Source organism: Hakea prostrata, chromosome 7 (assembly GCF_041222555.1).
Source record: "Hakea prostrata isolate BN-2017 chromosome 7, UWA_Hpros_2, whole genome shotgun sequence".
Lineage (NCBI taxonomy): Eukaryota > Viridiplantae > Streptophyta > Magnoliopsida > Proteales > Proteaceae > Hakea > Hakea prostrata.
Genome location: NC_142606.1, coordinates 11,428,453 through 11,443,302, shown reverse-complemented (window position 1 = coordinate 11,443,302; position 14,850 = coordinate 11,428,453). Strand labels below are relative to the sequence as shown.

General features: G+C 39.8%; 1 protein-coding gene across 2 annotated transcripts; it reads right to left on the bottom strand.

The window, feature by feature from the left end:
* Positions 1-626: 626 nt before the first annotated feature.
* Positions 627-14,768, bottom strand: LOC149009759 (chromatin modification-related protein EAF1 B-like; the record flags this gene model as incomplete). Of its 2 annotated transcripts, none has more annotated exon segments than XM_089160897.1 (13): positions 627-1,571; positions 1,712-3,551; positions 4,630-4,996; positions 5,090-5,305; positions 5,479-5,579; positions 11,562-11,678; positions 11,815-11,952; positions 12,103-12,183; positions 12,274-12,327; positions 12,465-12,655; positions 12,753-12,810; positions 14,070-14,105; positions 14,197-14,768. In XM_089160897.1, coding segments are annotated over 12 exon segments (3,683 nt in total), but the record flags the coding sequence as incomplete, so codon positions are not given.
* Between the last annotated feature and the right edge of the window lie 82 nt (positions 14,769-14,850).

The following is a 14,850-nucleotide window of genomic DNA, read 5'->3' as shown; positions in this document are numbered from 1 at the left end:
TTGATGAAAGTTGTATTATGTTCTTCTTCTTCATAATGAAATCATATTTGATTGATCGTGAATGTAACCTTCAGTAAACATGTAAATCATATCTTGTCCATGTAATTTTGCACAACATTACTAACATTGTCTTATTGGTAGGGGTGTCAACGGTGCAATTTGGAGTGATTTCAGGCTGGGCTCAACGGTTTCAGGCTGAGAAACACTCAACCCAAGCACGGTCCATTAGGAAAATAACAGTTTCGAACCGGTTTCAGTTTGGTGAAGTTAGGGTTCAAGTTGACTAACGGTTTTTGCTAATGGTTTAGACTAAATTAAAAGACTTTGAAAACAATTAGACTATAACAAAATAAAAGACAACAAGATTATAAAATAAAGTAAAAAAGAAAATCATATATCTAACTAAAAAGTCAACAGAGACCATACGCACAGGTGGACAATGTATCAACGCAGAGCTGTTCTAATGGTGAAACCAACACCTCTTAGTGAAGAGGTCATGAGTTCGACTCTTTCTGAGGCATATTAATATTCCCATCCCCCAACTTAAGCCGCTTTGTACAAAAAAAAAATGGATAGTAAACACTGTAAACTGTAAACTATACAGCAAAACACCCATGATCAATTTTCCCTTAATGCCAAATCTTGAACAAAATTCTAAATTTTATTTTATTATTATTTTTTTTTTTTATAACTATTCACTGATTATCCACTTTTCGCTTGAAGCTAAAGCTCTAACTTAGAAGACCATAATCAAATCAAAACCCAAATCTTCAACAAGTTAAAGGTCCAAGGCAAGAAACTATAGTCACCAAATTATAGATGATGCTAACCCAAATCGATACATTGAAGAAAGAAGAGAGAAACTATATCTTACTGGCAGTAATGAAAAATCATATGGTTAAGAAGGATCATTAAATCTGACCTCTGACATATCATAGTCATGGTTTCAACGATTACTTGGATAAGAAATCTCAAATGGGTGTTCCCTCGATTCCAATCAATCCAATGCAAGGCTTCTTGAGACCAATTCTACTCTTTTTAACTCCCTAGTTTTGACATGTCAGTCAGTCAGTCATGTTCAGATAATTTTACACAAGAAACTGTGTCATTTACACAAGGTAACAGGTGAAGCAGTGGCCGCTGTCAAGCTGCCATGAGGAAGATTGTTGGGAAGTCTAAATCTCTTGCACAAATGGGCTCATCTACTTGTAGAAAAGCTTTGAAGAATTATAACTAACAGCTTAATCCAAAAACATAATAATACATTCGCCACTAATGGGAGCCTGAAATAAATTAAGACTCCCTCCCTCCCCCTGTACAACAGCAATTCGGGGCTAAAAGGGAACAAAGAGAAAAATAGGAATGAGACCCCTGTACATGTACCTCTCTGTAACCCTCTATCCGACGCTTTTATCAGTAGTAATGTACAAGGAAGAACAATAAGATCCCAAAAACAATAACCACCCCCAACCCCACCCCTTCCCCACATTGCCTTCCTCCAACTTCGGTAAACCCCGCACCAGGACCTTTCTTCCATTTAACCAGTCCGACAGGGAGTAACCAGCATCCATCTGTACATATAACCCCATACCCATTAGCTCCACATTTTCCACCAAACTGGGAAAACAGAGAAGGAGAATCCCACCATTTCCCTTGTATCTGATGCTAACATACATAAAAAGAGTCGGGATCATGGAATTAACCTTTTTACCTGTACATTGCTGTTACATGGGCATGCAGAACAGAAGCCCAACCAGGCCAACCCACTACACTGAGTACTGCCCAACCACTCCAACATCTCATCCTGATCCAGAATTGGTCGGCCTGGAATGCAGATCACTCTCCACCGCAGACTGATGTTGTCGAGACTCCGGTGGTTGTGGTAGTTGCTGCTGTTGGGGTGGTTCCTGCTGGTGTTGCTGGGATGATTGGTTTGCTTCTGAGGGTTGGGCTGGGGGTGGTGGTTGCTGTTGCTGCTGTACCTGTTGCAAATGTTGTTGGGGAGCTAGTGCAGGTGCCGGTGCTGGCGGTGGCAGTGGTGGCTGCAATGGCTGTGATTGTTGTGGTGGCTGCAGCCACTGTTTCCCAACATTGTGTCCATGAACGGACATGCTGCCTGAGAATTGCCTCTGCACTAAACCTTGACTAGGAGAGGACATGGACTCGGTTCCTTTAGTATTAGGATAAGGTGAGTTTCCTGCAGCAGCTGAATTGGTAGCTGCATTAGGTGAACCTGCATCATATAATGGTTCTGGTGCCTTCCACTGCGAACTGCTTGCAGCGGAACTGCTTGGTTCAATAGAAGACTGAGGCACTGATGTGCTGGTAGCCATCTGAAATGCATTATTCCCAGGCTGCTGAGTAACTTGAATATGCTCAACTGGAGAATGCAGAGGCGGATCAGAGCTCATTTGTCGACTCTGTTGAAGCATTCTTTGGATGGCATGTGGTGGTTGACCTGCCTGTCTTTGCTGAGGTGGATGCTGCTGCTGGTGGGAAGCCATAGATGATGGAGGAGCTGCTTGTTGGGATGGTAACACATGAACAGAAGAAACTGATGGGACCTGTCCTTGATTGCAGTTATCTGGATGAGAAGGCATCTGCGGAAGCTGCTTCGATGAAGGGGGTGGTGGACGAGGAAACATCTTTTGCTGTGGCTGCAGTTGATTTGCAGATTGGGGCGCCATCTGTTTACCAGTTTGAATGGAACTGGAGCCTAAACCAGGATATAAGCCCTGTCCTTGCATCAGAGGCATGGCTTTTTCACCCTTCTCAGCAACTTGATTTCCTGGAGCTGTAGGAAACCCATTCACATTGGAGGGGTCAATAGCAACATTCTGATGAATCATCATATTTCCTCTACCCAATCCCTTCATCAATTTAGCCTGTTGCTGTTGTGGTTGTGATTGTTGCCGTTGCTGAGGGTGATGCCTGCCAAGCTGTTGAAGCTGCTGCTGCCGCTGCCTCTGCCTCATCATCTGATTTGGGAGGTTAACTCCACTTGCTTGAGGGTTTCGACCATGGCTATGAGGTTGTAGCTGATGTTTTTGCTGGGGTTGCGAAGAGATGGGATTCATTGGAGAAGAAGGTGTCAAGGGATGCTGGGAAGTCAGAGGAGGCATTGATACTGGCTGAGAGGATACCTGTGGCTGAATCTGAGAACTATTTTGCATGGAAGATATGGGATGTTGAGTGTGTGGTTGTGGATGCGGCATCAAAGGATTAGCGGCAGCAAATTGTTGCTGGTGATGCAAGAACTGTTGCTGCTGAAGCTGCCTCTCTTTTGCAAGGCGAATCATATAGGCCTGTTGTTGTGGGTTAGCAGCATGGCTGTTTCCTTGGAGGCGAGGGTGATGTGGATTGCCAAGCACATGTGATTGTTGCGGGGGAATCTGATGTTGCTGATGTTGAACGGGAAATGGCGGAACCGGTGGAGGGATTGTCTGATTGGGGAATGCAGTACTCAGCCCATTATAAGGGGGCACACCTTGGCTGCTCCCTTGGGTCCCCTGCATCATCATCTGCCTCTGATCCTCTGGATTCTGAACAGGCTAGAACAGAAAGAAATGCTATAATCAGGAAACAGAAACTCATATATCAAAATTCTGACATCAGACCAAAGATTAAGATTCTAGTTCAGGGGGAGACAAACATGCTCCGAGTAGACCCACAACAAAAATAAGCATATGACACTATCTAAAGTGAGAAAAATAAGTACAACATAACCAAGCAAACACAGTGCTGCAGATGCCATGAAGACAGCTTGACTATTATTTATCTGGAGGATTTCATATTTTCAGATACCATAAACTCAGCTTGACTTTTGTTTACAATAACGGTTTAATATGCAGTTAAACTGTGGCAGTGCAGACATGTCGACAAACATCCTGATCTGCACGTGACTGATGATGTGGCAACTTCCAATGGTATGGCATAAGCCCCTTGTGGACTAACTACATGTCAAATTTTTTGTTTTAATTAAATCCAATGACCAAATAGTACTTAAGATACATAAATGCACACACATTCGATTTTCTGGATATTGATGTGTTGCTTTCCTTTCTGCCAAATTCATAAGACCACTGACATGTAGGACATGGCAAGACAACAAAAATAATGCAAGTTAATAGTAAGATGTATATGTCAGATAGCCAACATGGATAAATGGTCCTCTCAGGCCTTTTGAGTTCAGATTATCAGATAACAGGCCTCAAGCAGCTCTGAAACAGGAAACAAAAACAAAATTACAACCACATTTCATGATTTAGACAAAAAGTCCAAAGATATCCCTATCTATCTTCCACTTTTGTTGCTTCCAAAGTTCCAATCTTGTTTGTCCCTTGTTTCCATCTTTGTCCCTCTTCGTTTCTGCCTACCCCTTATATAATATATCCTGTATGTCACTTGTATCACCCTCCAAACCAGGAAAAATAAACGTCCAAACTTGTTGGGAATTATCAATTACCTACCTTTTGCATGAATCCTATTCAAGATTACTTTACAATTTTAGGGTCATGTCCTTATTGACCATACCTGTCGATAATGTTCACACTTTTTATTTTAGACCAGAAAAAGTATTATGGAACAGAAAATAGAAAATTATAGTAGTCCAGCAAAATTTGAACATACCCGCATCAAATGCAAACCATCACGGTGTCCAAGCATAGAGTTTCCCTGTACAGGAACAGCTCCAGTGTGCATATTCACAGAGCTTGGCATCCCCATTGCACCAGGAGAAAGCATACTTGCAGTGTTCAGCATAGCAGCTGAACCCATTCCTTGAAATCCTGGTCGAGGCATTCTATTCATGCCAGACATCATACCCATTCCATTTCCACCAGGTAGCATGCGAACACCACGATCTGTGCCTGGCATAGCCCCAGAAACGCTCATGCCAGGCTGCTGGATGTTCCTACCAGGAGGCATTTGATTATACTGCTGCTGCATTCTTTGCTGGTCATCAACAGGTTGAGACGCTGCTCTTGGAGCACCATATCTTTGACCACCCCAACAAATAACAAGTATGAGAAATCAGAATTGACAAAAGGATTGGGGGGAAAAAAACTGATAAATCCGAAGCACAAAGTACCTAGTCGAAGCACTCAAGCCAGAAGATGGTGATGGCAAGCTATTGCCAAGAGTCATGCCAGAAGACCCCTGTAGCATCGAATTTGCACCAGACATTGGGAGAACCGGTGCAACAGAACCCTGATTAGAAATTGCTAAGCCATTATTATGAGACCCTTGATATCCAGGGGGAAAAGCATCTGAGCTTGATGTTGTGGCATCACAGAGATCAAGAGGCCTTCATCAAATCCAAAGGAATCAATCAAAAACCATATAATTATGAGAGAAAAAAACACATAGGAGCAATATAAGTGCGTCAAAAGAGCCCCAAAATATGAATGAAGAAGTACGGGGAACAAAGATTCAAACACACAGCAATTTTGAAACTCAAACGTAAAACACCAAACTTACGTTAGAGGGACTCCATTCAAGTTATTTGGGCAGACTTGTGAAAGCGCAACAGCATGAGAATTATGGACTGGCGATATTTGCTTCAGTGCCTGATTATCATTCTTCAAAAAGAAGGAAAAGATGCAACAAAAATTTCAGTCAGTAAAGAACTAGTTTAAGGGATGTAAATGAAGTATCAAACAACTAAGAACCACTTTCGTACAATTGCTCACAGATCCAAAAAATACTGATTCCACATTGTAAAACTATTAATTCTACATTTAGGCGACGTTTAAGCATGTTCTAATCAATTACTTGGAGAGAAGACCATTTAAAACCATGTTACCAAAAACCATGGAAAGAGGATGTCTCAGCTTGAGAACACACCTAGGACAGACAATTAGCAGCATGGGAGTAACAACATGGGGTGATGTAACCCAGGGACTGGGCCAGTCTTCAGGATCCTCTCAAGTAAACCAGCAATACAATTAGGGCTGAAAACCCTGCTTTTCTAGGTCAAGTCTTAGTGGACAGCAACTATTTATACTCAAAACACCCTGCAGACAGGCTCATTTGAAGCCCAAGTCTTAGGCTTAGCCTAAAGCTGAGGCAGAAGGGGTTTTGGGGTTCGACCTGGTTAGGTCTAAGTCTAGAATTGAGGGAAATATTCTGTTTTAAGAGAACTGTAATAGTGTAATTGCAGAACTTTCACAAGTTAGGGAGTATATGTTCTTAGGATTTCTAGGGTTAAGTATGGGTGGTTCAAGGGTTCAATTAGGTTAGATTTAACTCTGATTTTGTTGTTCCATAAGTTCAGAATTAATCCTAAGAGGTTAGGTTTTCAAAAATAGGTCTCCTAGTTGGTTTTGGACTCTTTAAGGTGTTGGACAAGGAGGGTTGAGAGGGGAGGTAGAGAAGGTGTAGAAGAAGGTAATCCTAGAAGGGATTGAGGGGTTTGGGAGTTGAGTGTTTTAGTGAAACTAGGGTTTAAGGTTTCTAGAGGTAGAAAATTCTAAACTAATGTAATGAAGGTCTATTAATGGAGATGGAGGAAGGATTCAGACTAGGGGAAGGGTGCGATCCTATTAGTGGAGGGGAAGGGGATGGGTAGGGAATCCTAGGGGTTCCAGGACTGGGATGGGCTGTGCTGACAGGAAGAAAAGGGGCCAGAGAGGTTTGCGCAAGACTTGGGTAGGGGTGGCGTTTGGGGAATAACTTACTTGATTGGGGAAAGTCTTGACACTCAATGGCTAATGAAATCAGGGTGCTCCTGATGCAGCCAGCTGAAGAGGATGAAGAAGATGAAGACGGAACTTACAGAATTTGAAGAACACTCATATCCCTCAAAACCCAGGACGTGGGCTTGCTTCCCACGGCTCCAAGTCTGCTGATTTGATTCAATACTCAAAACTGATTTGTTACAATGAGGTGGGAGTATTTATAGCCTTAGAATTGAGGGAAACCAACTAAGACCCAACTAGGGGATCCTTCTTAATTAGGATTCCTTTTACAACTCAACATCTTAAATAGGACTCTCAAAACAACTAGAAAAGGAGTCTTTCTAAAGACCTCCTGAACAAAGATAACTTGCAAAATAAAACAACCAACCAGAAGGAATCCTATTTGAAAATTGGATTCCAACTGGGAATCCTAGTCTGATCAGGACTTCAAACACTAGCCCAACTGAAAAACAAATAGTAGATCTATGATCCTAAAATTACTCTGGGTTTAACTGGACCCTTTTGGTTCCTGGAGGGGGTGAGGAAATGACCAAATTCCCCCCCTTTGTGAGCCACTGGGCCCTTAGTTTTGGGTCCAAACTCTGATGGACCCTATGCTTGCTGATTATGATTACATCACTGGGCCATTAACAGCAAGCCAATCTATGGCACAAAATGCATGCCTACATATTTAATGCCTTAGAAACCACATGGATAAGAATGCACTGTACTTTCATATAACAAACAATGGAAAGAATCAACTAGTGAGTGGATCTTGGGGTGATTATCAAATATAAACATACATATCGGTTAAGCAGATAGCTTATCAAAATGAAGTATGTTAATTATTATGCATATGGACATATAATATAGACATAAGATAATAAATGCATCTGCAGCTGTCACCTTGACACCTGGATAATCCAGCACATAGAACAGGGAATGCTGGAAAACTTCTCATTGTCATCTGTAAACAGACTACAATAAGGAATGGAACTAAAAGCTAGGTATTGAAGAAACATGTAAATAAAAATTAAAAGTAGCTAAGATAAGGGTGTTGCAAACGATTGTTGTAACTAGAAAAGATAAAATTCGAAATGAAAACAAAAATTGGAATTCAAGAGTAGCTCTGAAATTTTACCAAAAAAGAAAAGAGTAGCTCCTGAAACATTATAAGACAAGACCATTAAAGTGGCATGAAGCATAGATGAAATGCAAAGGACCTTAAACAAACTCATAACGAGAATTAATGATCCTAATAGTGGTCTTGAGAGAATCAGGGTAAGGTGCAAAATTGAATGGTAAAACAGGACCTGGTAGTCACCCTCAATTTAGTTGAGATGAGGCTTAGATGAGTTGCGATCAGACACCTCAGAAAGTATTCTGATATAGTTGAAACACTCGCAATGATTAATATGGCATAATAATATACTTAAATATCCAAAGCAAAAATCTGTTTGCACTCCAATGTCCAAAATCATGCTTCTTTTTCCTCATAAGGTAAGTAGGAATTCATATTCTCAAATCTAGCGCCTCTGTGTCTGAAGCAACGTATTAGGCTTCATATACATGCCAAAGTAATATGGCAACTATGGGAAGTACAACACTGTGCAGACGATGGATGAATATTGGTCGAAACCTGGGAACTCTCCAAACTATGACAAGCAGGCTTTTTACTCTAAAGAAATTCCCAGTTCCAAAAATATTTCAAAATTTTGATAGTTTCAATTTGATAAATACAGAGTTTTCCAAACTACTTTCAACCAACACTGCTTTGGTAGTTTCAATAAGTTTCAGTAGTTTCGACCAATTCCAATGGTTCCAATCAGGTTTCAACCAAACCCATCACATGTATATTTTACCCCAAAAACCCCTCATCTGGTTCTCTAGCTGGTCAAAACCTTGGTCAGCACTGAAATCTTAAAGCTTAGTAGGAACTAGAAGTGCAGACCTTGGAGGTGATCTGCAATGGCAGGCTTCACAGAAAGAAAGGAAGAAGAATAGGAAAAAGGGGCAAGGAAAAACTCACTCACACGCTCATGCAGACTTTCACTACTAAAATTTCAACAACCGAAACTTCAAAACAGAGTTCACTCTATGGCTACAACAAATAAATCAGAAATAGCATTCCATAGAAATGGAAACCTATCTAAAACACAAACCAATTGAAATAGTTAACTAGTAAAATAAGCTAATGAGAAGAAAGGAAAACTATCCAAGGTAATCATATGTAATCTACCCAAAATTAAATATACCATCCTAATTAACTAAGCTACAGCCCCTTGCCAAACCAGAAAATTGGTTTAAGGACCAATCCTGGTTGTGGATCATAAATGCTGCTGCATCAACTCTCCTCTTTTGAAAAGAACTCGACTCCACTGAGTTTGGAAAAGGACCAAGGAGACCAACATATAAAACACGTTGAAGGAGGAATGAACCCACTACTTTCTTGAGATTAATATCAAGGGACTCCTTATCAAGAAGAAACTCCATGGCTTTGTATTGTGATTGAAAGAGTAAGTGTTTGCACACTCACAAATAGCTATGGTCGACCAAAAACATGATAGACCTGATGGTGCAGATCCAGTCCCTAATTAAGGCCCTTAAACTTGCTACACAGCCCTTAGACCAAGGTGAAGCCCCTAGGCGTGCTGCCCAGCAAATCATTATTGCTTTTCCATACTTCATTCTTTTTTCAGTGGCAGATCAGTAGTTCTGCCCAATCTGAAGTGTATTTTAGTTATTATTTTATTTAGTTTTCAAGTCATTAACAACCCAGATTTAGCGTCCTAGACTCCTAGTCGATGTAATGGTGTAAAACATAAAGACCCATATAGTACTTGTATTTCCTAGTCTAGGGCCTCTGGGATAGTTAATTTCCATTTTGAGTTAAAGACTTCAGTTAGGAGTTCAAATGAGACTACAACTTATGATGCATAAAATAAGCCCCTCCACTCGATGGGAAAGGACCACTTTAAATTATCAAATAAATTATTTGCAGTTTAAGTCCCTACCCCCCCCCCCCTCTCATGAGTGTTGCTGCCACAATGATGTTTTATTCAATTCGGAGGTCCAAGATTGAAGAAGTACTAAGGTTCAAGGTGAAGTTCCTCTATCATGTCACCTATTTTTTATTATCTTGAATTTTCAGGCTTCCCAATACACCCAAAATTCAAGGTCAGATGACTCAGATCTACACAAAATCTAACTGTCAAATGTGTCCCACAAGTTAGGCACATCATCCCATCAACCCCAGTGACCTTAGGTACTAGTTGACCTCATGCTAACGAACCAATCTCAAGATTTTAAAATTTTCTTGAATTTTTGTACACCCTAAGACCCCAAATATGGTATCATCATATTAGTATGCCTTATTAATTAGTGAGGAGCATGGTTAAAAATTTCGTCTCAACCTGATAGAGACACCGAGATACCAAAATTGCAACTGAAATTTCCACAAAACATGGTACACCACACTACCACAGTACCATGTTTCAGTTGCATGCTTCAGTGGATTTTAGGTGGTTTTTGGGTCTCATTTTTGTGTACAGCCTAATTTGAGGCCAATAAACACAATGGCAACATTACTTTTATACTAAAACCTAACAGAAACTGATCCTCCTGATTTCAACATGCCCAGTTGTAGCAGACAAAGCTAGATCATGTATTTTCTCAAATCTAAAAATGGATATACAAGAAAAAATTGAAGCTTTAATTAAAATGTGAGGACAAATATTGAGATGTAGTCAAATACTATTTACAGATTACAATTTCCAATTGCAACCCCTTGAAATTCTTGAAATTTCATCAAAACAAAAATTCATCGAAATTCAATCAATCACAGACCATATTTTGTCTTGGTAGGCTCAAAACAACCGAAATTTTGTAAATATAGTACCACGGTGGGCATTTACTTTATTAAAAGCATCAACAATATCTATATTCTCCTCACAGAATAAGCCACTTACACAAAATGGTAAATAAGGCCCCCTAACAGCAGGCCTTCGAGCAACGGTAAGGTTGCTCCACTGTGACCAAGCAGTCATCAGCAAAAACATTTTTTGTGAAAGCAGGGTAAGGCTGTGTACATTATGACCCTTTCCCCAACCATGAAGTGGCAAAAGCCTCAGCCCTCATGTACTTGGTAGGGGGGCGCTATGATCAAAATAAGAATAAGAAAACCGTTTTTTTTTTTTTAATGGTTTTTTTCCAACACTAGTTATGTGTCACTAAGATGGACTAGGCTGTTTAGTCTAAGACTTCTCCTGGAAGACAGTCAATGAGACTCTCTTTGAAACAGTTTAGATCCATATCGATAACCCATTTTCGTCTCTCAATAAAAGTAGTTGGGTTAAGGCTGCATAGGAAAATTACCCCCCCCCCCCCACCACACACACACAAAAAAAAGAAGAGGACTCTGCTTATGCATCTATATGAGTTCGGCAAAGGTAGGACTCTATTCTCTTACAGAGAGATAGAGCTTTAAGAAGAAGGAATGTAAAAGGTGACCCAAATTTATAAAACCATGAGAAAGTGTACCCAGCGTTGGCTTTGACGTACTTATTAAAGTGAACCTCGTAAATAAAAAATAAAGCTCTATACAACTATGGATATCACTTTTCATGAACCTGCTGACTACTTCCTGTGACACCTCTTAAGGGGGAGCCTTCTTCCACAACCCAGAGTAGAAGGTGTGCTCATGCAGATCCACCCTCAAGATAGGTGCATTTTTCTTAAAATAAGCCTATGATTATATCACCAAAGATAAGCCTAGAACAATTATTTCATTGAAGGATTAAGTAATATTACTAAACAGAGAAAATTTGGAATTTACTAATGAAAGAAGTACGAAATTATGCTTCAAGACACGGTTATGAAACAAACCTGGCTCTTACGAGAAAGCAGTTGTTGACCAAGCAAAATGATTTTCTCAAAATGAGACTTCAGAGTATCCTCTTCCATCGGACCATGCAAACGTTGAAACAACTGTCTGGCACTGCCCTGGATTACAGATGCAGCACCACCAACAGATGGGATCAGTTGATTTTCAAGTAGCAGTTATGCATTTATAAAGTTATCCCATGACCAGATTTTAAAGAAAAAGGACACAGTATAAGTTCGAAAACAGAGAACATGCCTTTGGAATGCCAGGTAAAGTAGACGGGTAAGGTTGAGATGATCCTGAATCTTCAGCACTGTCAGCTCCATCACCACCATTCCTATCCATCAAATTTTTGTGACGCTCTTTGCACTCTTTAGGTTTGCGAAATATGCACTGGAAATGTTGAGCAGGTAAATAAAATTCAGAATCTTTAATTCCAAGTGTATATATAATATATATACTGAAAGCAATGAGCAATCAATGAGCTAGTGAAATAACTGAATATAGCACCGGAAGTAAGGATAAGTCATGAGTGAAGTTTACCTTGAACTGTAGTGTACTGTTGATCGCATCACTTACAAGTTCCCAGTTTGGACCCATATCATGTACAAGGACAACGAGTGCCTGCATTGAAAAACCAGAAAATATTTAAGAGATCAATTCCCAGTTTTCAAAAGCCATGAATTCAAAATATCATTGAAGGATCCAGATTACCTGATCTTCAAATAGTGACCATGGACTCCCAGACTCTGAGTTCCCAGCAGGCACCTGCAATAAGGAAGAGAAGAAATTAAACATTTAATGTAAAAAGTATACAGTGAACAATGAAATACTAGCAAAAAAAACCAGCATCAGTAAATAGAAAGAAATAAAAATCTTAAATAGGCTATCAACATAACGCAAACCTTCAGGGCTTTGGCTTTTCTTCCCCGATCCCGACCGGCAATCATTTTCATTAGCTTATTTGGATTGGACATATTACTCATCTGGGAAGCCACTGGAGAAGGATTTGTCACTGGAGGAAAGTTCTCAGGAGATGTATCTGCTAATTGCTTAATGATCTTAGGCTTCTTTGTGACAGGTTGCCCAAAAAGACCTTCAGAAAATGAATTCATGATTCATTTAGTGAGCATATTTTATGAATTTATTAACCTTCATACTAAATGGAAATACAAAATGAGTAAGAGCAAGACCATTGTTTCCATTAGATTCAAAATAATGACCCTCTGTTCTCCTTTTGGGATGATCTCTCTGCAATTAAAAGGCATGATTAATACTACTTAAGGTATTGCATTACCATAAGCTGACACAACTATTAAAAAAGCACATACAGGAAAAGAAAAAATGAACCACAAGCAGCATCAGGAAAAAGACCAAAGAGCTAACTAACTCTGAACGACATCAAATCTCGACAGCATCCTATAGTTTCTTTACCATGCAAGCGTAAATTTCACTATTATCATCATTGTAAAGCCCAAAATTGTCAACTGTGGGCTTGCAACCAAAGTAAAAATTAGTAGGAATACAATTCACTGATCCTACTCAGTGCACACTTTGACTCAGAATCATTTCCATGTTCTACATTCTAGGCCACATGTAACCGCATCATGATTTGGCAATTTATGCATTAGCTTAAACAGAAAAAGGAGGTAACTTCACAATTTCAAAATGTTTGGCAATGACAGCTTCTCATTTCTGAAATAACTATACTTCCATTTGTCTTAATAGGAAATCCAAGGTCAGCAATTAGAAGGCATTGTTAAAAATGTCAGACCGAACAAGTGATGAGAACCTCAGCCAAAAAAACTAAAAATAGAGCACAAAAAGTAAGAAAGATGTCAGAAGAAGGGGGGAGGGGTAAACAGAAGAGATAATCAAGGGATACACAACAGAACTCACATTGCAACAAAAGCCTTACAAGCTAGTGTTGACCGTTGAGTCATATTTCAGTGGGGGGTTTTACCAAGTCATACAGGTAAGTTAAACTTGGTTAAAACATATTAATTCTCGAGGCTCTCCAAACAAGGCAGACTAGGAATTCTGATTCTGCTTCAAACTCGAGATTTCTAAAAGTCTGAGGGCTAATTCTGCAATGGGATTATTTGAGAGGCTCGGGCAACTACTGTGCTCCTTTCTATTCTCATATAATGGGGCCCCACTTTACTAGAAATTATTTTTTCTTCTTTGTTTTGGCAGGAGCTGGAAGAAAGCCAATTGAAACACACATTAAGTCATCATTCCTATTAGAAAAACATATAATCTAGAAATTTTCAAAGATTCTACAGCATCTGGGAATCATACCTAACCAACAAAAAAACAGGGGATATATACTCAATGCATTCTCAAGGGAAAAATAAGATCACCCCATCAGTTGACTGGCAAGCTCTCAACAAAACGCTTTAGAATTTTGTTGTTCTAAAGGGATGTAACAAAGCCATTTTCACACACATTGATTAAACCAGAAGTATCAAAAGAAAGGACACAGAGAACCAGTAGATAAAATATGATACCTGTTCACTTTGAGCCATAGAATCAAGCTGCCATCTCTGTTCATATGCAACACCCTGCAAGCATATATAATTCAGGCAATCTAACAACGACAATAGAGAAGAAGAATCCAGAATGACAGAACCATACTTTTCCAGAGAGAACTGGAGCTTCTGTTGGATGGAATGAGTTCTTATAAAATACATTCTTAGCTTTCTTCTTCTTTTTAGGTTTCATAAGTGTATCTGCATAATCAAAAGACTGCTTGCCAAATTCTCCTGTTGACTCAGCCTCCATTTCTTTCCTGAACTGGGATCCACCATGTACAGTGTTCTGGTCATCCTGAAAAGAATTGGTGTCTCCACTTGAAACATCTGTTTTGTTCGTAATCTGTACACTCCCAGTAGCTGTAGCACCAAAAGGACATGCACGCTGTCTGGATGCAGTACGCATACGCTTTGTGGGAATTGAACCAACAGCAAGATCATTAGGTCTTTTCCCCACTAATGAAGATGACTGTGTGGTTAGTTTGTTGTCCATGCACTGCCCATAAAGCAAATCAGCTCCAACTTCATGTGATCTTGGAGGATATGATTTCAGTAACGTTTTCCTCTTCTTTTGAACAAACTTTGACGGTTTTCTACCCCTAATGTTTCCAGGAGAATAATATGTTCCAGTCCCTCCTCCATCCTCTTCATACGCATTCTCTCTTGATCCAAACTCTGAAACCAAAATAAAATCCATCAATTGCATGACATTGTTAAACTAGCAATGAAAAGCCATCAAAACTTCTGTCAAATACCT